Here is a 22,223-nt window from a genome sequence, read left to right as displayed (position 1 = left end):
GTACAGTTTTTTTTCTGTGTTTGTTTTTTTTAATAGCCAGACTGTCAATATGGTAGCTCTCATCTTCTTTTATGTAGTTCTGTTGGTTAAAAATGACCCGTTCCATTTCTTTTAGAATGCAAGAAGTCAATAAAGTAACACACTTTATATGAAGTCTTATTTTGTCACATTTAGATTGATAGCTTAAAACCAGTTAATTTAACAAGCAAATCTCATATCAAAGAAAAGTGACAGTTTTACTACCTTTATGGCAATAAATTATTCTGAGACATAAAAGCTGGATTATTTTATTTAAATACAAACTGCTAAAACTATTCGGTGAAACATTTCAGATCTTCTGATCACTGTAAAGATTACTCATGACTCTGAGGTATTAATTGTTACTGGTTGTCTTGTAAAGTGGGTGCTGATTCACACACACACAATGGATTCAAACTTCAGGCAAATTAAGGCAATACTTAATTCGTTTTTAGGTTTTCGAGGCCTCTTGCTGGGTAGTGTGGAAATCACAATATGCGAAAGTGGGTCTACATATTTTCTGTAACCCTCCACATGTATAAAACTTGTATTGCAGGAGTCTAGTTTAACTCAAGCATTGTTACTGCTGTTCTGTTGTTTTCTGTCATTTTACTTAGGATTAATTTCTCTGTTTTCCATAGTAGTGTTATTCTCAGGTCTTAAGAGATAATCTGTATAAAGTTTGAACTGCAACTGGAAATAATCTTTTATTTAAAATAAATAAGGAAGTCATTACAGTTTTTGCAATGTGAATGAGTATTGTGGAACAGTTTTTGTTATGTAGAAAAGTACTATGTTGGCCAGTTGTGCTGTTAGGGGTGGTGCTTAAACTTCTTTTTCTTTGTAATATATATTTAATTCATTTTCTCAACGACTTATGGAAGGTAGGGTCATTTGTGTGGGGGAAACCTATCCCAGGTTGCTCAGAGCAGGAGATGAGGTAAATCTGGAAAGTTCACCAGACCATAACATGTTTAACACATGAGACACAGTCTGTTTTGGACCCCACGAGGTTCAAACTAGATAGTTATTTTATATATCTAAAGACTTTAAGATATTTTTTTATTGTGCTAATTTTTTTTTAGGTGCAAATGCTTTTATTCATTTAAAAAATGACACTCTTTCAGTTTTTATGAATCAAATAATCAAAACAGAAAATCTGGAAATCTATCTATCTATCTATCTATCTATCTATCTATCTATGCGCATGTATAAATGTAGTTGTCTAACCATGAAGTTTCAAGAAGCTGCAATCAATGTATTTACATATTCTGTTTTTTGTATAAAAATGTAACATATTTAACTATTTTTGATCGCCAAAAAGATACTGAATGACAGAAAAGCGTGGAAAAAGTAGGACTATTCCGCCCCCTAACTGATCAATAAAAAAAATAACATTTTCTAATTTGACATAAGTAATTTATGATGACAGCTGTCGGTTTTCTTTAGGACCCCTCGTATATTTTCCGCTTGTTTTTGTGTTTAAAGTTCCGCTTACGAGCTTAAAGAAATGATTGTATACTGAGATAATCGGAGGTTTATCTGTGACGGGGAGAAGGTTAGCGCCGGTAACTGGACACGGTCGTCGTTACAGCCTGAGGCCAAGCATTAATACGTGCTAATCCCCGAACAGAAAGCGGTACAAAGACTTTATTAATTCAGTAATAACAACCTTTTATGCATTTGTATAACTTAAGACTGATTGTTTTAAATGCCCTGGAGTTTCTAATAGTATTACAAGTTTTAAAATGGCGGTACAGCCTGTTGATTTTGCCCAGGTTATGCCAACGTCTCCTTTGCTAATTGTAGCTAAGCTAAAATTCACGACAACGTACCTTCACGACCTAAATTATAATTATACAATTTCTTTAGCTAACATTAAGAGTAACTTTAAGTAACAAAGTATTTAGAGTAAGTGGTCTGTATTATATCTAATATTTTTCCTGATCTGTAGGGAAATATGTCCTTTTCTTCAACCTGTAAAAACATCAATGTGTTACCTTCATCGAGAGAACAGATAAGTGACTCTGCTGGAATGATTGTGAGTCAAGGTGGATGCTTTACCCATGAACATGGGGAGGTATTGGGCAGTGAGCTTGGGCTGATGGAGATGACAGAGGTTGACTGTTCTCACCTTCAGCATCTTCTCCAAGCCCATGTGGAGGCACAGTCAGAGTTTCCAGATGTCAGATGTCACCTCTCTACAGTGATGGTCAAAGAACAGGCCACATCCACAGTGATTTCTCCCTTCAGAAGCGCTCAGGCTATTGATCTATCAACTTCAAATGAAGACCACTGTATAGTAATGCCTGGAGAAAAGACACCAGTGTCTTATGGAGAGGTGCCAGGTTTTGTGCTGGCCAGAATTAGAGCTGAAGAAAGCCCAGCTGAACCTTTTACCAGTGACAAGAAGTCTGTACAGAATCGCACCAGACCAGCTGCTAGAGTTTGCTTAGAGAAAAGATTTAGCGCCATGTGTGCTGAAACCACAAGACAACAAGATATACAGTCTGCAGTTCTCAGCAAGTAAGTTTCAGAGATATGTATATACTATATGTGACTATCATTTTATTAAAGTATAGCATACATGTACTCATTTTGTGTGATATGTCATGTTTCAGTTTTTTGACAATACTTCAGCAGTCTGCAGAGGTTCAAGAGACAGTCACGCATCCTCCAAAGCAGAAGTGGGTGAAAATGGACAGAGCAAATTCTTTTGGGGTGTCTAGTTCATATATAGAGGGTGTTTATGGCCCAGTCACCAACACGTGTGGACAGGTATGCTGGGGGGAAAAAAACAAATCAATGTGCTTTTAATATTTCTTAATGGTAAAGCAGAGCCCACTGTTTAATCCTTGGTTTTTCTGATTTAATTTCAGGTTATGATCCCCAAGAGCGTTTTAAATTTTCACCCAGCAGAAGAGCTGCCTTTGGTTAATCTAGAAAGTAATAATTAGTATTCTAATATTTCTTCATAAGCCATAACTGTGTTGTTGGCTACAATTATGGACTGAAAGGCTGTGTCTAACTTGGTCTCACATGCTTGGGTTTTTTCCACAGAGGATGCGGTGATACCTGCTGCGGTGATACCCAAAGCTGCTAAAGCCGGCCCAGACTCTGCTGGAGAGCCACAGAGCAGCAGGAGGAAAATTGCTAGATCTAGTATGTTGCTCAGCCAGCGCCGGGAGAGACACAACAGTAAGGAGAGGGAGCGCAGGTGAGCAGCCGAAGGTTACACATGGAAGCGTCCCTGCATCCAGTGTGCAACAAGATAAACATTTGCATTTCAGGAATAGCCTGGGATGCTTAAAGTGTGTTAAGTGTGCTTGCTTTCAAGGTCAGAGATTTAAAAGGCGTTGCATTTAGGCACAAAAAGAAAACTATTTACAAATTTTAAACATTTTGTCCTCTATTTCGGGTGGAACAGTGGTGCACTGGTTAGCGGTGGTTGTAGTTGAATATGTGTGGTTGTCTGTCTCTGTTTTAGCAGGTCATCTATTAATTGGAAGGTCGGTGGTTCAATCCATGGCTTGTGCAGTCTGCATGCCAAAGTATCACCGGGCAAGATACCGAACCCCATATTGTACTCTGATGCATCCTTCAGTAATAGAAAGTGCTTGCGTGAATGGGCGAATGTTGTATAAAGCGCTTTGAGTGCTTGAGTAGAGTAGAAAAGTGCTAAATAAGAACCAGTCCTTTTACCAAAAGTGCATTCATAGTTTCTTCTCAGAGCCTCGCACTCACAGTGTGGTGATGGCATGATTTAAGTGAACTCAGTCCTCGTTTGAATATATTCAGATAAGTAGTGCAACAGCAACGCATCAGAACTGAACATCTTTTGGGTTGTGATCATTAGTTTTAGCTGCTTTATGTGGAAACTTGATTTATTTTGATTTAAAATAAGAGTGTCACTGAGGACTGAAAAGAAACCTGATTCCTATGCAAATGCTAAATCAGTTTAAAACCGATACACTCAGAAGTTAAATGGTTCATGATTTGAAACTGCTGACGAGTTACCAAAGAATTCTTAGTGACTGATGACTGATTATTAAATATACAGGACTGCATCGCTCAAAATCATCTGCATTGTCTGCGCTGTCGTACAGGAAGAGGATTCGTTTGTGCTGTGATGAACTGAACACGTTGGTGCCGTTCTGTGACTCGGAGACGGACAAAGTCACCACCCTGCAGTGGACCACAGCTTTCCTGAGATACATTACTAAAACGTATGGAGACACTTTTAAAGAGGTGGGCATGTGTAGAAAAGTGATTGATGAAAAGTGTCCTCTAACTGAATTATCTGAGACTAGAAAGCTGTGGCTGGAAGATAAGAGTTAATTACATTTCCCCTTGCTGCCTGTCTAATTAGTGAAGGAAACTTTGTGACTTTTGTTATTTAGAGTTCAAACTAAAGTCTTCACATTTTTACAGTTTAAAATCAAATAAACTTTATTGTTTTAACTGAGAGAAATCATCTGCTGCAGTTAGATTATGCTGAAAAAAAATGTACAACGCAGCAAATAAAATCACGCCATACTTACAACATGCACTACCGCCACCAGAAGGGCGATCTAGACAGCTACAGAGTTGCAGGAAGATAAAACATCTCTGGTACTATGTGTCATGAACCACTTCAACCTCCAATTCTTCTGTTTGCAGGAGTTCCAGAAAGTCTTCGCTCATGAGAGAGAACGCTTTGGTAAGTCCAGCTCAGGTCAGGACCCAGTGCACCACAGGATGGATGAGACACTGAGCAGCATTTCCCTGGCAGCAGAGCAGTGACCTCTCCTCATTGTTTTCTTCTATATGTCAGCCACTAAACTAAATTCAACTGTCAGAGTAGCTCAGGCTTGCCCAGTGAGGTGTGGGTGTGGGGTTAAGATGAAGTATTGTTGACATGGTAAAATATATCCTTTCGATCACACTGCAACGATCTAGAAACTGGAAGGATTAGTTCAGGTAGTGTGAGGGCCGAGTTTAACACATCAACCTTTTGGAAAGGAAGGGCTTTCCACACACAGATGGCGCTGTTTCTCTTCGAAAAGCACAGGCGGCGCTCTAGTTGGCAGATGCCGTCCCTTCAACTATTTTATTTTGATAATATGTGCAGTATTTATACCCTGTATTCAAAATTGCACTTTAATGTCTTGTTTTCTGTTGGTTTTTATTCATTCAGAATGTTTTCTACTGAGTGCCTGCCAACATCTGTTCTGTATTTGGATATTTAAGCAGTTTGGTATCAAAGTAAGTGTTACTTCCTAGTTAGTTAATGGACTTTTTTGATTTCAGTGTTTACAGCAGAGTATTCTGAAAAGCAGACTGTTCATTTGATATGTAGAGAAGAGTAATGTTTTACTGAAAAGTGGCTTTATTTGTTCTTTCTTACAACATGTCGCTGTAGCATCTTACTGTACATACAACAGTCACCCACAAATAATAAATAGTATTTAAAGTCATGTATATTTAATAGTTACAGCACCGGTAGTACATAGTGGATGTGGTCATTGCAGATTGGGGAAAAAAAATAAAATACTTTGTTCCTAATATTCTTAAACTGTATTTTACAATGTGTGATTTATGCTTTCAGGAGTTTATTTTGCTTTTGATTCTGAAGTCTGAAGAATCAAATTCACATGTCATAAAAAAAACAATAACAGAAAACAAGCTGTAAAAAAAAAAGAAGACTCAAATCTTTTTTGTCTTGCATTAATCTACACAATGTCTGGGAACCTGGATTTTTGTTTTTTATTCCTTTTACAGTACATACACAGCTCCTCCACAGAGGCTTTTATGCTTCTTGCACTTATTTCCATGTTGAGGTAACATCTGTGATTTACATAATGGGCCATGATAAATGCACATTCACATCAGAGACAGTCACCATTTTTTTAGTGTTATCTGCAGAAGGATGTTAATCAAAGTGTTGAAGCAACATGTACAAAGTTTTTATACACAAAGGACTCATCATTCACTTTCCAGGTGTTTGTAAGTCAAGTCTTGTCATGTGATAGTACTTGGATCAATGCAGTTGTTCTCTTGCACTTCTCCTTACCTCTCTCCATTTCATATCATAAAGTTGTTTGTTTTTTTGTCTCTCAGTTGCGCTGATGTTCATGTCACTCGCTGGATGTTCCTCTATTTTGTCAGAAATATCACACCGTCTGATGTTACTCTTCCCAACTTGTGATGCATGTATTTAAATAAAGAGGACTTTTTTTTGTGGCCACTCTCTTCTTTCATTCCTTTTATCCTCACTTATAACTCTCACCTCGGAGTGGATGGTGTCAGGGTGCAGGAACTTATGCTTAATTGTTTTTGGGGTTAGAGGATTTCCCAGCAGGTGATGTTCCCTGACAAGCTGATGTGTCACAGATTCCAGGAGGTCCTTGGTGCCCAGTCCTGCCTACTCTGCCTGGCTCTCCGGGCTCACCTGGATCTCCTGGAGAGCCATCGCGCCCATCTTTAACAATTCCAGGTACCCCTGGAAGACCTGTGGGAATGTGCTGTAGTTAGAAGTTGCAGGAGTGATAGAAGACTTATACACTTATGTCTGTTTGACAAGTCAAAGTCTGAGATGAGTGGATGTTTAGAACAGTAGTTCAAATGTAGGTATAAAAAAGAAAATGACTGGTTCAGATGGAAGTTCTCCGTATGAGAGCACATACCTTGGTATCCTTGGTCTCCGGGAGGCCCATCAATGGCTTTACCAATGAATCCCTTATCACCTGCCTCACCAACATTACCTGTTGTGAAAGCAGAAAATTTCAATCGGTGGTGGAAACAAAGTGCATTTACATAGGTGTTGTGCTAAAGTACAGTTTACATGTTTCCTTTTTATACCAGTTTAAACTTTACAGTGAATTCAAACCTTTGTGTCTTGCTGCCTCTTATAAAAATCCCAGTGGGGCTTTTTGTCATGACTAATTAGCTTTTCCACCAAATATGGCTCTCTCTTAACCCCAAAAACTCGGGATGGTTTTATGGAAGTAACTGCTCGAGGCTTAGCTAGATCAAATGATCCAATATTTTAGTAAGGAAAAGCAAACAAAAGTAAGAAAACAGAATTCATATTTGGGTAGCAAGAAAGTTTTTTTAGCCCAATAATCATCTCACAATCTTTTGCTGGTAATCAGCAGCCTTAAATATCTCATGTATTGTTTCTACACTGAAGTAATGAATGATTAAATCTCTTTCCAGCTAAAATGAATATTTTTATTTTTGAATAGTTAAGTTGTTATGTTGCTAATATGTCTTTTAATACAACGTGTTTACTGGTACTTGTGTACTATTGCTATTTGAGTGAAGGATCTGAGTATGTCTTCTATCCTTGATGTTAACCATCTGATTATGCAACCGTAAGGCTAAACAGCAGTGAAATTATTTTTGTGCTCCTGTGACATGTTTTATTTTTCATACCTCTGGGACCTGGATCTCCAAGTTCTCCTGGCAGGCCTCGGTACCCTGGTGGACCTCGGGCACCTGGATGCCCAATAGAGCCTGCAACTCCTGGCTTTCCTGGCGGCCCTGGAGGGCCGGGGCGGCCCACCATTCCAGGTGCCAGGGGTCTTCGCAGGTTGGCAGCCAGTTGTGCAACCTGATCTACATGTTGGAGAAGCACCAAAAGGTAAAAACCCCACATTTAAAAAAATATATACCGGTACATATATATATTTGACAATAGAATGAGTTACACGTGAAGATTGAATTAGGATCTCTCACCATCAATCATTGGGCCACATAGCTCTCTGATGTGTTGCTCACTTGCCAGTTTACCCTGAAACACCAGATTTGAGGCAGTTTATATGAAACCATTTACATCTATATGTTCTAACCAGGTAGTTTTGTGCAGTCAAAAAAGAAAAAGAAAAAAGAACAGCACACTTACAGGTACACCTCTCTTTCCTGGAAGTCCAGGCACACCCTGTTCCCCTTGGAAGCCCATTGGGCCTTCTTTTCCTGGAAGCCCTCTTCCCCCAACCTCTCCTTGTGGACCTGTCACGCCTTTAGGCCCCAGTTCACCTCGCTTCCCTGGCTACAATCAACAACAATTATCTGTTAAATCGCTCATTATGTTTGCAAAAACAAATTGATTTATTCCAAACTGAAGCTGAAAACATCCATAACATTTGATCGCTGACTAAACACCAAATGAGGAGCAAAGTGGGTCTGTTGAAACAACGCGAGGGTGGCATCTTGTTGCTTGATAATTACTCCAACTAGCACAGCAAACAGTAAATGAGACTAAGAGAGGGTGGCTCATCAGTGCTGTCTCTAATTACATAAATTGTGCTGCAGCTTAATGTTACTCGCCTTTCCCTCGTGGCCATAGCAGCAAACAGGCCAATAAAGCTAAAGCAGCAATACCTATCTCTAATTAATCCTATTAAACATGGAATGTGAGGCTGAATCATGTGCAGTGACTCTGATAAGTAGGCAAAAGCTCAGAGCTAGGTGCCAGTTTTAAATGTTTAGTGAGGGAGCAGAAACAGAGGGAGTTTGGAACAAACTTGCTGCTAATTACACCCACACACAACATCTGATAAATGTTTGGTGTTAATAGATGTTAATAGTTTGGTGATAAAAAGCTGATTTCTAAGATGTAAAAGCACAAAACATTGCAAAATGTGACAGGAAATATAGCTCACCTGCCCTTTTTGTCCCACTGGCCCAAAGGGACCCTGGAAATAAGGACATTGTTTTAGATAATTCTGAAAACGTTATATTACAGAACAGTATGCAGCATTCAAACAGTCAAACATTGTTTGGTACAGCATCTTTCATGCAGCTTTGAATAAAAAAAAGAGGGGATAAAGACAATAGATAAGAGCCCAAAGTCATGCTAAAATACAGAGAAATACACTATCAGAATAAGTAGATTTAAATAATTGTTTATAATTATGTACAAATATCCATATTTTCAGTGTTTTCTGATCCATTGGCAGCAAAAACTAAAAGATACCTCCCTAAAACTTTTTGTCCAGCACCATAAAACCCGTGTGAAAGGACCCGTAGAGCCAAATACACTTGTACAAAACAATGAAGTGCGTTAAAGACATGTGCATGTACTTGAGTAGGTGGAATGGTCTTAGCCTCTGTACCAAGAGTACAACTAACTACTGCAAACACAGTAACTGCTCTGTAGGTTACGAACACCGCACAGTGTTAGTATTCAGACAATGACGAAAACACTTACAGGATCTCCGTTCTCTCCTGGTAACCCATCACTTCCTGCAACACCCTGAAATGACAACGTGAGATCTGAACTGCATGTGACATAACTCATAACTGAAGAAAGTCTTTCATCTTATAAGCTTATGAAAAATCGATGTATTTGCAGGACTATACATATAAAATAATCATTTCTTTAGTTTACTTTTCAAAAAGCTGGATGAAAACTATCACAGGACATCAGTGGAGATGTTGGTGACTTACCATGTCTCCTTTAGGTCCAGAAGCCCCGACTGGGCCCTATAGGATTGAAAAAAAGAGAATGAGAGAATAAATAAGAGGCATGCAGAGATATTTATTGAAGGCCGGCTGGCTGGGAAAAGGATGGGGGTGGGGGATGAAAGGAAGCACGGTGGGCTGGTTGAGGGGAACCAGGACTGGTATAAAGGCTGGCTTTGTTCTGTCCTCATGTTCTGAACAGGAGGCCACTTTGTGTCTGTGCTGGGCTGCAGTTTGAGTTTATACCACTAAGACTGAGACAGGATGGTAATACAGTGGGATACAGTGTCCTAACGTGAACACAGCTGGACAGTCACACGTCTCCACTGTGATTGTGTGGAGATACGCGGGGACACACCCACACATGTCCATGTTTGTTTTATACTGGGGTTGTTTTTTTTTTTTTAGCAACAAATAAGTCAGTCACTCCATCACTTTACATTTCTTGCTGTCATATTCTACTTCAGCTGTAAACTGGTCACATTTGCATTTTGGACTACTGGGGTGACAAAATAGACATTTTAAGATGTTATAGGGACATCATTCTCCTGAATAATTAAAAACCCACCCTGTCACCAAATTCTCCACGAATTCCCGTTGGTCCTGGAAGACCCGGATCTCCCAAGTCTCCTTTGACTCCCTGCAGCACATGACACAAAGTCATTAAATTAAGAAATAGTAATAAGAAAAAATGATGATGATAAATCATTTAAAGCAACTACCTGGAAGCCTTTCACTCCCCGAGGCCCAGGGTTGCCCACTGGTCCAATACCTCCCTGTCAGAAAGAGACATAGTCATGTCATTTTTCTAGAAAACATGAAGCACTAAAAAAAAAAAAAAAAAAAGCACTGGAAATTAATGATGCTTCCTTCTTTTGATTCGGGTAAGAGAAACTAAACAAATGCAGGAGGTCGTTATGTGAGGCAGGATTTATTATGCAGTGCGTTGTGTGATAGTAGGGGTGTTAATTCCGTTGCGAGTTTTATCTTTCTTTCCTTGCCGCAGGCTCTGATGTGAAAAACAAAGATCTCTCTGTTTATAAATTCTTCCCTCATGAATACCTGCTCTCCCTGTAGGTATCGCTCCATTACTCCACCTTAGTAAGTCACTGAATCAGAGAAAAATACTCCTAGCACTCTTCGAGATTATCATTCACATGGAAGGCCAGTGGTTCATTTAATTCCAATTTAGTACCATGTTGTAGACTGCTCCTCGTTTTAGCCTTTTACTTTGGGCTCTGTTAATCCCATCTCTTTTTCAGCCATTGTGCTTTAAAAACTGCCTACTGGTCATTAAAGAAGCAAACTTTAAAAGTATTGGAAACTCCTAAGCCTAAATTCTATAAATGGGTTATAATCAAAAGATGTGCAGCAGGAATTTTAATAATGTGGCAGAGCTTATATTGAGGCTTTTTCTGATTTTTTTTTTTAAATAGCAATGCTAGAATTTCAGCAATGCACCAACAGGTAGTGCACGATTTCACTTAATATACAGCGTGATCATTAACTTACCGCCACTCCTCTTGGACCTGCTATCCCCCTCTCTCCTGGGATGCCAATCTCACCCTGAAGAGAAGTGAAAGAAATTGCAAGACAAGTCAGAAAAGTTTAGAGAGCTCACCTGCTGGGTCAAGTGACACATTTATTAGACTGTAACTCCCTAAAAGCACCATCAGATACATACAGGAATCCCTGGCTCTCCAGAGGGTCCCATCTCCCCGGGCTTTCCTGGATCACCCTGGTGTAAAGGAACGAGAACATAACAGTTTTCCTCCATGTTTCTAATCATAGTTTTAAAGTTAGAATAGATTTTGTGGTGATACTCACAGCTTCTCCTTTAGATCCTGTTGTACCAGCCTTTCCTGGCAGACCCTAGAACCCCCCAAAAATGACATGAATGTACATCATAAAGCACAGAAAGTGAAGGTGATTCTCATGGCAGTGATGAAAGTGGTGATTATTAATAACACTTACAGGAAGGCCATTTGGTCCTTTCTCTCCAACTACCCCGTGGCGTCCAGGATCGCCCTGTCAGCAGACAGACGTCATAGTTGGTGTAAAATCTCTTTAATTAAGCAGTTAAAGCAAAAGATTTAAAAAAAAAAAAAAGCATCTTACCTTCTCACCATCCAACCCTGGGGTTCCGTCTTTGCCATCTCTGCCAGGAATTCCCTGTTGAATCCATCAGATATGACTCGCATTGTTCTGACAGGTTATATAAATATAGAATCTTAAATTCTGTATATTTGCACTTACAGGCTCTCCTTTGGGCCCTGGTCCACCAGAAGCTCCTTTGGGACCAATTTTACCCTGTTAAAAGACACATTGAGACTTGATATTTACATCTTATGTATACGCTCAAATCACAGATCAAAATTCTTTTACATACTATTTCTCCTTTGGGTCCTTTGAATCCCTGTGGTCCTTTTTCTCCGCCACCACCCTGGAAACATCAGATTAAACACACACACAGCTATTCATTGATGGGATCTGCCATTTATTTAAGCTGTGAACTACTAACCAGGACTAATAAACTCTTTCTATTTTTGTGATATAAACATTGGGAGACTCACTGTCTTTCCAATAATGCCAGGGATGCCAGGCTTGCCTCTGAAACCAGGGAAGCCCTGGGGACAAACAGAGAACGAGGTCAAAAGAAACACCCTGACACAAATCTACATCTACTGAGTGAAAACAGGTAAAAGCTGCTTACTCTGTCGCCTACAGGTCCCATTGGGCCTTGTAAACCTCTTAGACCACGTGGACCCTGAAACACAGCATTTGAACATTTTGAAAGCACAACAAAAGACAACAACAACCTATTATCATCAAATAATTCTTCAGAAAATCCTTTTCGTAGTGCATTAAATCAGCAAAACTTATGTGGGCAAATCTCACCTGCAGACCCACAGTGCCAGGAAGACCTGGTGGACCCGGTGGTCCAGCATCACCCTACAGACAAAACAGGGCAAAATGTAAACATTAAATCACAGAAAGATGTTGATTCTCTTTTCAGCCATCCATCCATCTTCATCCGCTTTATCCGAGGCCGGGTCGCGGGGGCAGCAGCCTAAGCAGAGAGGCCCAGACCTCCCTCTCCCCAGCCACCTCCTCCAGCTTATCCGGGGGAACACCAAGGCGTTCCCAGGCCAGCCGAGAGATATAATCTCTCCAGCGTGTCCTGGGTCTGCCCCGGGGCCTCCTCCCGGTGGGGTATGCCCGGAACACCTCACCCAGGAGGCGCCCAGGAGGCATCCTTGTCAGATGCCCGAACCACCTCAGCTGGCTCCTTTCGATGTGGAGCAGCAGCGGCTCTACTCTGAGCCCCTCCCGGATGGCCGAACTTCTCACCCCATCTCTAAGGGAGAGGCCAGCCACCCTTCGGAGGAAGCTCATTTCCGCCGTAATATAAAATAATAATAACAGAAACAGGAAAAAATCTTCAAGCCATATATCTAACTCACTTTCTCTCCATCTTTTCCAGGTTCTCCCTTGTCTCCTTTATGCCCAGTGTGACCCTAAATGAACACAAACACACACAGAAGTGAATGCCGTCATAGGCCGAGTGCTTATATTTACACACTGGGAGATTTCAGCAACATTTTGGGTTTACTGTGATCTAGATCTAATAAACTGTATGACAATAACACCTCTGCTTCTTCTTTTCACCACACAGCTTCCTCTGTGCAGTTGTGATGGACTACGGATCATTTAAGCAATGCTCCCACAATTCAGCTCATTTTAAATTTAATTTTAATGGAATGCCAAACATTTAGTTTTGTGCATTTTAACTCCATACATTGTTTTTTTCATGAGCAATGCCATGCTACATTGCTGTTGGTAGGTTAGTAGATATAGGCTGTAGCAGCAGATGCATTCTGAGAAGGTCATCTTACATTTCTGAAACACTTTTGTTAGTGCTACTTAAATTGCTTTTTATAGTATGACTCTTTCCTGTCGGCCACCTTTGGTCTAGCATCGTGCTTAAAAAACAACACAAAACAAAACCCCCCAAAACTCTGTTTACCTTGAATCCCGGCATTCCCGGAGGACCAGGCGGGCCAGGGGGACAGATTGCAGGACACTGCAGAGTACAGAGACAAAAAACTGAGACCTCTACAGCCAGTGCATGTAGAGAGCACATCTTCATTTTTCTGCAATCACACCGTTTTCACAAGAAACACTTACCAGAAGGTCTCCATTGAGATCATGAAGTGTACCGGGAAGACCCTGAAAGATTGAATAATGACAACACACACAAGTGAGAAATACGGCGACATTTACTTTAAACGTGACTTTGCTGCATTCTTTGTTTTTTAGTGCTTTTCCTGATATCCACTGGGTGACTGGGAAAATATGACAATGTGGCTACTGTACCAACACCAGATATACAATGATAACTGCACTTACTGGGAGTCCATCTGGGCCAGTAGGTCCCGGTAGTCCTGGAAGACCCTCAGGACCCTGAGAAACACACAGAGGAGCATCAGGGGAAGCAGAAGCACCTTCAGCATCTCAGGATAAAAGACGTGATTATTTAATTTGGAAGGTTGTGATGGAACTAGATTAAAATCAGGAATTTTCTTTGTACTATACTCAAAAAAAAGTGATTTTCTTGTTTTCATTTCACACTGTTGTTTGAGCTTAACTGTACAGAGTGAAGTAAACTTGAAACCTCTAGAGCAATCAGAATAATTTAATTTAAAAAGGAAACGTCTTGCTAGACTTTTTTTGTAGAAAACCCATATCAAACACTATTTATGATTATTCAGTGAACAACCGATGACCCGTTGCTATAGTAATTCTGAGAGTAGCCTGAACATTGCACTGACGTCTAACAGGCCTGCGGGGTCTTTGGAAACCTACTGAGCTTTTACAAATGAGCTGAGTTCAGCCTAAATAAAGTGTGACCCAGTAGAAACACTGACGATGTGTCCTTCTCGGTCAGTGGTTATTCTTATCCTCCTGCTACAGTATACAGAAATTTAGGGCAATGTTGTCGTGGTTGATTTGAAGCTGAGATCACAGGATCTGTTAGCTTTACTGTAGCTTATTGTTTCTGCTGCAGAGGCTCGTGTATACATTTTCTGCGATTATCTTTTCACATTAAAAATCAAGCGGAACATAAGAGTTTCCTGTAGTTACAGAAATGAAACAGACTACCTCATTCTTATTTGAATGAAGAAATCACTTAATGATGACAGGAGATCTTAATTAGAGACACTCACCACTGGGCCCTGGGGTCCGGGTCCGCCTGGCAACCCGTTGGTGCCGGGAAGTCCCTAGAAACAAAAGAGACTGGGTGTTCGCATGCCACCAGAGTACATATGCCGCACACTGTCTGAACTACATCAAAGAATAACGAGCATCTAATCGCAGAATGCAAATAAGCAAAAATGAATAAATAAAAAAAGGACACCACAGGTGTACTCCCCCAGAACAACATAAAAAGACAGTGCTGTGTACTCACTGAAGCTCCTGGTCTCCCTCTGCCCTACGGAAGACACAGGAAGGCAAATTAAGTCACAAACACCTGGGAAATGATTAGATTCACACACTGAAACAATATCCACCATGAGAATATTTCTCATGGATTGTTGCTTTGAGGCTAGTGTGCGCTTATGTATATGACATCTGAGTAATCCTAAGACAAAATGTGACACTGAGTGTCACATTTTGTCGCGAGTCAGGCAAGAGCTGATCATAAACCTGACTTAACAGGAGCACAAGTACAGAAAGGTATTCTCTCAGCATGAAATAATAAAGTCGGAAAAAAGCAACTGCTGTAGGTTTAATAATTACTGTGGGTAAAAGTATTTTAGGGAAATATTCTGTGTAACAGTAGCTTCAGTCATGCGCTTACTTATAAGAGAAGAGGAAAATAAAGGCTTGTTAGGTTTTACACATGTGGGGTTACTTACAGGAGGTCCAGGTGGCCCAGGAGGACCTGCTTCACCCTGTAGATACACAAAATCACAATCAGCCTCTCAGGCATAATCACACCTAGCAGAAACTTTTAAGGCCCATTCTATTCAATTCAGTTCAGTTTATTTATATAGCGCCAACTCATAAAAACACTCACCCCAAGGCACTTTATATTGTAAAGTAGAGACGCTACAATAAATGCTCACATATAGACATAACAGAAATTCCGATTTTTTTTCCTTTTTATATATATACTTTAGCTTTAAAGTAGCCTGTCTGCAACAGTTTGTGTTTTATGTGTTAATAAAGTCTGCTATTCCAGCAGGATGAACAGTACTGGTGATAAACATCAACTTATTCTAAATGAAAAAAATAGTTTCAAACAGTACAACGTCTATCTCGACGCAAGCTTCCATAGTTTTGGCAATACATTTCAGCCTAGTGTTAGGTCAGGAAGAGCCAGCCCACAGTTCTGGTAGATCACCTGATCTTAACAACAGAGCTACATCAGCTGAACACTCATCTGATGCCACTTTATGCATCCAGTTGGTTAATATCATGCAGTGCTGAATTTGTCTTGGTCTGTCTGCCGTTTTTGTGCATTTGCAAGCCACTTTGCAACCCGTGCCCACCCAAACACCTGCTGTCATGCTGTATCAGATCTGTGATCTGCTACTATTTATGGCATATAAATGAAAAATAAAGGTTGGAGGACTTGGATGGGTTGGGGATGGAGCAAATCATTTCACTGCTCATGCAAGGGGCCTAAATTCAACTTGGTTTAAGTTAGGCATTAAGAATTACTACCTTGGATTTAGAAAAAGGTTATTGTCTGGGTTCAAATTCAATGGCTGTGATCTCTTTTAAAGGTTTGATTTCTTGTTTGCAATGATGGTTCCTTCCTGCTTTCTCTGGACAAAATATGTGCCTCTGACACAACAATTACAATACAATACAAACAATTACAACAATGCAATACTCTTTTCTGGCATCGTTGTATTTTTACTCAGTTGTATACAGCATTTGTATTCTATTTTTATTCTATTGTATATTTTATTTTATTCTACTGTATATAGTATTTTATTTTATTCTATTCTGTACAGTTGTGGACTGTATTTATTCTTATTGTATTCTAATTTTTGCTTCATAACTTTTGCACTGTCCACTTCCTGCTGTGACAAAACAAATTTCCCACATGTGGGACTAATAAAGGTTATCTTATCTTATCTTATTATCTCTAAATATGTCACTCAAAAATTTGTGCTCACATGACAAAATATTAGAATTAATGTCCATGAACATGAACATAGAAAAAATATGAGATTCTTGCACTGAATTGGAGGCGTACACTGAGCAACGTTATGTACCTGAAAAAATGAGATCAGCTAACTACCTGAATATGTGGAACGACCTGGTTTTTCCATCAATGGATTTTTTGTTCCCTGATGGCAGAGGCATGTTCCAAGATGCCAGTGCCAGGATTCTTCTGGCTCAAACTGTGAAAGTGTGGTTCACGAGGCATTAGACATCATTTTCACTCGTGGATTGTCCACCACAGATTCCAGATCTCAACCCCAGAGACAATCTGTGGGATGCACTGCAGAAGACTTTAGCAGATGGACTCTCCCATCATCAGTACTGGAAGATGTCGGCAAAAAAAACGTGTGAATCGTGTGAAATATGTGAGCTAAAGGGCTTTTTTGGGCTGAGCTGTAAAGACTGCTTTTTTGTGAGCATCTCGTGTGTCGTTATGACACTTTTTCACACGTGCATGGGAGGACGGGGAGGTCTCAGAACAAAAGCATATCGTCAAATATTTAGTATTGCACATTACAAATAAAATATTATTTGAACTCATGTGTAATATTTATACAATGATGCCCTCCCAACTAAACAAACAAACAAACAAACAAAAGAAAGAAAGAGCAATAGAAAGATAAAAACAGATAATCTCATTGGCTGGGCCTAAGTTTGGTTTTCTAGCCAAGATTTAGGCTAGCTGTGGAGGACACAGTGATAAAATGCTTTTTCAATAATTATTTTTCAAGTTATTGGACTAAATGATCAAACTGTGGTCTGCTGAGGTGCCCCGTCTTCTTTTCTTTTAGTTCTCCTTTGTTTACTTCCTCCCAGCTGTATTTGTGGTGCCTCAGAGGACGATTGGCAAAATGACTCCAAACAAACAGATGTAACACAGCAATGTTACACTAATTCGCTCCATTCCTCAGCGTGTAATAGGACATACTGTCACACAAATCATAAACAAATGGTTGTGATGTTGCTGTGTATACACTCACACAGATTTTACTTTGTCTGATTCAGTTAGTTGTACTTTGACTCTGTCAAAGACTTTAGCACTTTAATCCTGTTTGTCTTTGCATGACTCTTCAGTACTATGAGCCAGCAGTAACAGTGTAGTCGTCTGAGTAATCAGTGACATGGGTTGACACAAGCTTCCTCATTAAGTTGGCTAATTAGTGGAATTGCTAAGGGGCTTGGAGAGTGAGAGCATTATCTGTCTAGTTGGTCACTTTGAAGCCATTTTATAGTGGCCACACGGTCTTTATCATATCATATGTTATATTCATATATTCACAATGGTAAAGAAAAGCCTTCCTGTTTCATTTTAAGATGCAGCAGCAGTTGATGTCATAGGTGCTGTAATTCTGTCTTCTCTTGTGCCTCTGATAGGATAATACCAGTTTACCCTCGGCATTGGAGCAAGAGTTCATTATCTCCCATGGTTTCACAGATTGGTGGGAAACTGTGTGCATTCCTAGCCGGATTATGGAAGCAGTAGAAATAAATCCGATTCTGATCCCTCATTAAAAATATTCCCACTAGGAGGCTGAGCCAGCTTGACAAATCCAGGCTGACAGAGAAAGCACAGACCTTGTCCCTGTTAGGCCTCTTAAGCATCTTCATGCAACAGAATCAACATGCAGAGTTTGCATGCATACGTTCCTACATGTGTCTTGCAAGTGGCTGACTTCAGCTAAATTATGAAGGCCAGTGTGAAGTAGATAGGAGGTCTTTAAACCCAGCTAGTGCATCTTTAAATTTATTCGCAGTGTCCCAGAAAGCTCATAAAACTGAGAAAAACTTACTGGTTCTCCTGGGGGTCCATCCCTGCCAAGAGGACCATCGGGACCTGTCAAACCCTGGAGAGGAAGTGCAATGATGTTTTAAACAGTAACTGGTCATTTTATAGCATCTCTATGTTTGTGTACAGATAAAAACAGAGCTGGTGTCCTGTTAGTTTAAGGACTGGCTGTGTTTGCTTATCAGACACTTACATCGACACCTGGAAGTCCCGGCAGTCCTTGTTGTCCTGGTCCCCCTGGTTTTCCTGCTTTCCCTTTGGGACCCTACAAAAGCAGAGTGAGTAATTTACATCCCAGATAAACAACTGATTTCTTCTTCTTGTGTCACAAAATCATCATCAAACTAAAATAAAGGTAAACACGTTAAAGGGAAAACCTAAAAGAAAGACTGTAAAGTAACACATTTCTGATTTCAGGTTATTTAAGGCACCAAGGTGATGTTTTCTTTTGACTGAAGGCAGGTTAGTCTGATTACTTATGAAGCAGTAGGAAAGACTCCTAATAATGTTACGCTTAATTTATTTGTTTTGCACATCTAGTTAATTGTTAGTGAGTTGCATATTCACTATTTAAATTTAAATGGCAGCCTTTCTTTGCTCCATAGTTCATGGATATGCATTTTACTTCAAGTGGAGGAGAAACAATTCTGTCTCTGGATCATGGTCTTTAAACAAGTTGCAGCTATTTAACACCATTTTACAATAATTTGACCTATTTTGAGGAACTCAAAAGGTGCAAGAAAAACACTTACAGTTAGGTGCATGCTTATAATTGTGGCTGAATAAAACACACTTTGCTAAAATTGTTGGAATACTTACTGGTTTCCCTGGCAGACCGGGAGGTCCTGGTTTACCCTGTTAATCAGATTAAAAAAAAAAAAGAAGTAAATTTGTTTTCAAGCTAATCTTGAAAGAGACAAATTTCAAAGCCACTGCTACACAGACCCAAAAACTTTAGTGTTTTATTGGAGAGCTAGCATTAGCCCATCTTTAATACTCATCAGTAACTTAGTGTTGTAGGTAACTGAAGCAGTGAGACTGTGGGTTGCTTCACTCTATACAATGTTTAGCTTCTGCTGTGACTGGGGAAGAGCAAACACTACCAAACCAGTCAGCGACCTGATGCTGACCGGTCACATGACAGTTTGGTTTGTATAGGGGAGGGGTGCTGAAGGTGCAGGCAGGAGGTATGAGGTGTAACTTCAGATGGTCTCACGGGGTTGGGGAATGTATGAATGGGCCCTCTGTTAGCCTAAGCTTCACTGGAGTCACAACTAAAAGTTTTCTGACAGGCATGGACAACATTTGCTTTCAGTGTTTTTCTTTTTTTAGTTTAGTTTGACAAAAATCAGAAAGGATAAGGGAGTACTCTGCAACGTTAGCAAAGTTGTTCTTTTTACTTAGCTTGCCTGTAATCCAATTTCCTCTTCATCCCTGTGCAAATAAAGCCTTGTTTTATTGTTTTACTCTCTATTAATTTTTTTACTATAACATCATATGCTTACCTGCAATAAAAACCTTAAAGGCAAGGCATCAGGGGAATGTAAAAACATTGTCTGTATTCTCTGATTTGTCTAACTACATGCTATAATGGCCTTAACACTGTATGAGTCCTGTAATCATCTTAAGGAGCACTGTAGACAAAATAAAATGTTTTTTTTCAAGAAAACATAAGTTTTTCTAATTTAGAACAACTCTGTTCACAAGATAAACTTAAAGCCTGCCTACCTAATAGCCATCATTATTATTTAATACTTGTAGGAGGGGTTGTGGGAGGAGTCACTCAAATAATGCTAATAAATAATATCACCTATCCACACCTAAACACAAGCAAACCATAGTATACCATACGTAACTGAGTGTGAATTTCTATATAAACTAAATTTTCGGTTAAAAAAACCCCAACATCTGTCTGTATTCTTATTCTGTACTTTTACTCCCAATTTTGCTTAAAATATGAAAATAAATCTAAAATAAATTAATATATGTGGGTTTATTACCCACAAAAATATAAGTGCTTACCATCTACTCTTAACTCCCATCGTCTTGAACTTTGGTGCATGTTTAATAGTCTAAGTGACAGAGAGGTGTTTTTATATGCAGACACCCTTGGTCTACTCACGTCAGTGCCATCCCTTCCTGGTGGCCCTGGGGGTCCTTGTAGGCCAGGAGCTCCTCTGAGGCCTGGCCTCTGGAACATGAAATTAATGAGAATCAACCCTCTTTTGATGGAATGCAGTAAAAATTTGGAGGCAACAGAAAGTGGTGATAAATGTTTGGCATATTTTGACACAGTGACTGTGAGACTGAATAAGAGAGAGGGAGAGAGATAGAAAATAATACAACTGATATTAACGATGTAACGGCAACCATATACATCACGATGAAAATCATTATTCAAATCAGTGCTGTAAGAACACTATGAGAATCCTCTTCAATTAAACCTGTACTGCTATGATCACCCAATACAACAGTTTTGCTCTAAAGACTTGCTCCACAGCTCAGCTCAGTCAGGGAGTGAACAGAGGTTTCATTGTGCGCACTGATCTCCAATCCGCGCATTCCACAGGTTCGGCCTGACTTCACTAACTAGCGCAAAAGAGAGCCACCTGCACACAATTACACAGCAGAGCAACAAACCTGCAGAACCAGAGAGACCCCTGTTCATTTTAGTTCCTCTTTAATTTGTCAGGATTAATTACAATATATGTACAACTAAGGAAAAAGGTTTACAGAAAGCATCAGGTTCTCAGGTAGTGTGTAAATGTCTGCCTGAAACCTGCCGGAAGAGAGTCACTTCTGTCATCATCATCATCATCATCATCATCATCATCATCACTGTCACCAAAACAAAAGACACACTTTTTAAATTACTGGCTTACTACATGAGATCTGCAGGTAAAAAACAAACCCATCACCAATGACGCGCAAAGAAAAAGAAGGGTAATAACTTAGTAACTCTTACCTGGGCTGAGGATGATATCAATAGTTGGGACAATAAAAGCACCCAAAGCGCAGAAAGCACCGCCATAGCTCCCCACTCGCCCTCACAAACCCGAGTTTATACAGAAAAAGTCAAATCCCCGGCCCTCGGTCCTCTCTCGCTCCCCCCCAGCGTCCAAAACGGAGCCTTCCTTCACCTGGCGGCGCACAGCTCCTGAATAGCTTTCTCTTTAGTTCCAGATAAACCCGAGCCTCCAGCCGAAGGGGCTGAACTCAATCTAGCTGGCTGAACACAGGCGAGAGGGGGGTGGGAGGTGGAGAAGGTGGTAGTATGCAGAGGGGAGACAAGATTTCGGACTCTGAAAATGTGGGCCGAATTACCCCCCACAGTGAAATGTATGTGGAAGAAACACAGGAAATAAAAAAAAAACATTGGCCAGCAGGGGCGACACCTCTGGTTGTTAAAAGGAGCCTGATTATCCAGAAGTAAACGGGGAAAGCTCTGCTGCTCTCCTGATGTATCCAAACGTTTTCCATGAGTTTTTAGTTTCTTTTTAGATTCTTGTCTTTTTAGGAGTCGAATAGAATAGTTAACAGCTGGTTGAGTCTTCACCCTCAGCATCTGAGAGAACAGCTGTTTGATACAAATACAGGATTCTTGATAAATTTCAGTCTGGCTTTTAGAGCTTATTCCACTGAAACGTGTCACCAGTGAGTGACCAAGCTATGGTTGATAGGTTGAGATACTGGGTGGGTGTATTGGGGTCTGCTTTGGAGTGATTCTCAT

The 22,223-nt window shown here is 40.1% G+C and overlaps 2 protein-coding genes across 7 annotated transcripts; one reads left to right on the top strand and one right to left on the bottom strand.

Moving 5' to 3' along the window:
* The first annotated feature begins 747 nt into the window (after positions 1 to 747).
* On the top strand, positions 748 to 6,244 carry LOC147306047 (uncharacterized). 5 transcript variants are annotated; one of them, XM_086278508.1, is made up of 8 exons: positions 748 to 958; positions 1,973 to 2,059; positions 2,159 to 2,544; positions 2,640 to 2,796; positions 2,898 to 2,964; positions 3,079 to 3,235; positions 4,125 to 4,266; positions 4,678 to 6,244. In XM_086278508.1, exons 1-8 carry the CDS (start codon positions 896 to 898, stop codon positions 4,798 to 4,800), a joined length of 1,182 nt encoding a protein of 393 aa, XP_086134634.1. In that variant the 5' UTR covers positions 748 to 895; the 3' UTR covers positions 4,801 to 6,244. The 5 variants fall into 5 exon arrangements, with proteins under 5 accessions (XP_086134634.1, XP_086134636.1, XP_086134632.1 ...); XM_086278509.1 differs by lacking the exon at positions 748 to 958 and adding an exon at positions 1,246 to 1,657; XM_086278510.1 differs by lacking the exon at positions 1,973 to 2,059.
* col9a3 (collagen, type IX, alpha 3) lies at positions 5,350 to 21,695 on the bottom strand. 2 transcript variants are annotated; one of them, XM_086278504.1, is made up of 32 exons: positions 21,459 to 21,695; positions 20,616 to 20,684; positions 19,313 to 19,348; positions 18,687 to 18,758; positions 18,498 to 18,551; positions 15,387 to 15,422; positions 14,936 to 14,959; positions 14,694 to 14,747; positions 13,876 to 13,929; positions 13,654 to 13,695; positions 13,493 to 13,549; positions 12,930 to 12,983; positions 12,364 to 12,417; positions 12,179 to 12,232; positions 12,039 to 12,092; positions 11,855 to 11,908; positions 11,722 to 11,775; positions 11,584 to 11,637; positions 11,440 to 11,493; positions 11,293 to 11,337; positions 11,150 to 11,203; positions 10,978 to 11,031; positions 10,188 to 10,241; positions 10,034 to 10,105; positions 9,451 to 9,486; positions 9,212 to 9,256; positions 8,664 to 8,696; positions 7,904 to 8,050; positions 7,738 to 7,792; positions 7,435 to 7,617; positions 6,684 to 6,761; positions 5,350 to 6,508 (listed from the first exon to the last, which is right to left on the bottom strand). In XM_086278504.1, the coding sequence occupies exons 1-32, from the start codon at positions 21,522 to 21,524 to the stop codon at positions 6,324 to 6,326; spliced, it is 2,037 nt and encodes a 678-aa protein (XP_086134630.1). In that variant the 5' UTR covers positions 21,525 to 21,695; the 3' UTR covers positions 5,350 to 6,323. The 2 variants fall into 2 exon arrangements, with proteins under 2 accessions (XP_086134630.1, XP_086134631.1); XM_086278505.1 differs by lacking the exon at positions 21,459 to 21,695 and having other exon boundaries at positions 14,936 to 14,954; positions 20,616 to 20,638.
* Positions 21,696 to 22,223: the final 528 nt, after the last annotated feature.

The sequence above is a fragment of the Aulonocara sp. 'chitande type north' Nkhata Bay genome, linkage group LG20, assembly GCF_057382095.1.
Source record: "Aulonocara sp. 'chitande type north' Nkhata Bay isolate Kocher_YH1m ecotype deep benthic linkage group LG20, A_spYH_male_GT1.1, whole genome shotgun sequence".
Lineage (NCBI taxonomy): Eukaryota > Metazoa > Chordata > Actinopteri > Cichliformes > Cichlidae > Aulonocara > Aulonocara sp. 'chitande type north' Nkhata Bay.
This window is presented reverse-complemented; position numbering and strand designations above follow the sequence as displayed.

Excerpts from the sequence above, each read along its gene's own strand:
- LOC147306047 (XM_086278506.1), top strand. The coding sequence starts at position 896 with ATGGAAGGTAGGGTCATTTGTGTGGGGGAAACCTATCCCAGGTTGCTC. Across the intron at positions 2,797-2,897 it reads TCACCAACACGTGTGGACAG|GTTATGATCCCCAAGAGCGT; the intron begins GTATGCTGGGGG and ends ATTTAATTTCAG. Across the intron at positions 2,965-3,078 it reads GCCTTTGGTTAATCTAGAAA|AGGATGCGGTGATACCTGCT; the intron begins GTAATAATTAGT and ends TTTTTTCCACAG.
- col9a3 (XM_086278504.1), bottom strand. The coding sequence starts at position 21,524 with ATGGCGGTGCTTTCTGCGCTTTGGGTGCTTTTATTGTCCCAACTATTG. Across the intron at positions 14,748-14,935 it reads GAGGGAGACCAGGAGCTTCA|GGACTTCCCGGCACCAACGG; the intron begins GTGAGTACACAG and ends TTTTGTTTCTAG. Across the intron at positions 12,984-13,492 it reads CGGGAATGCCGGGATTCAAG|GGTCACACTGGGCATAAAGG; the intron begins GTAAACAGAGTT and ends GTGTTCATTTAG.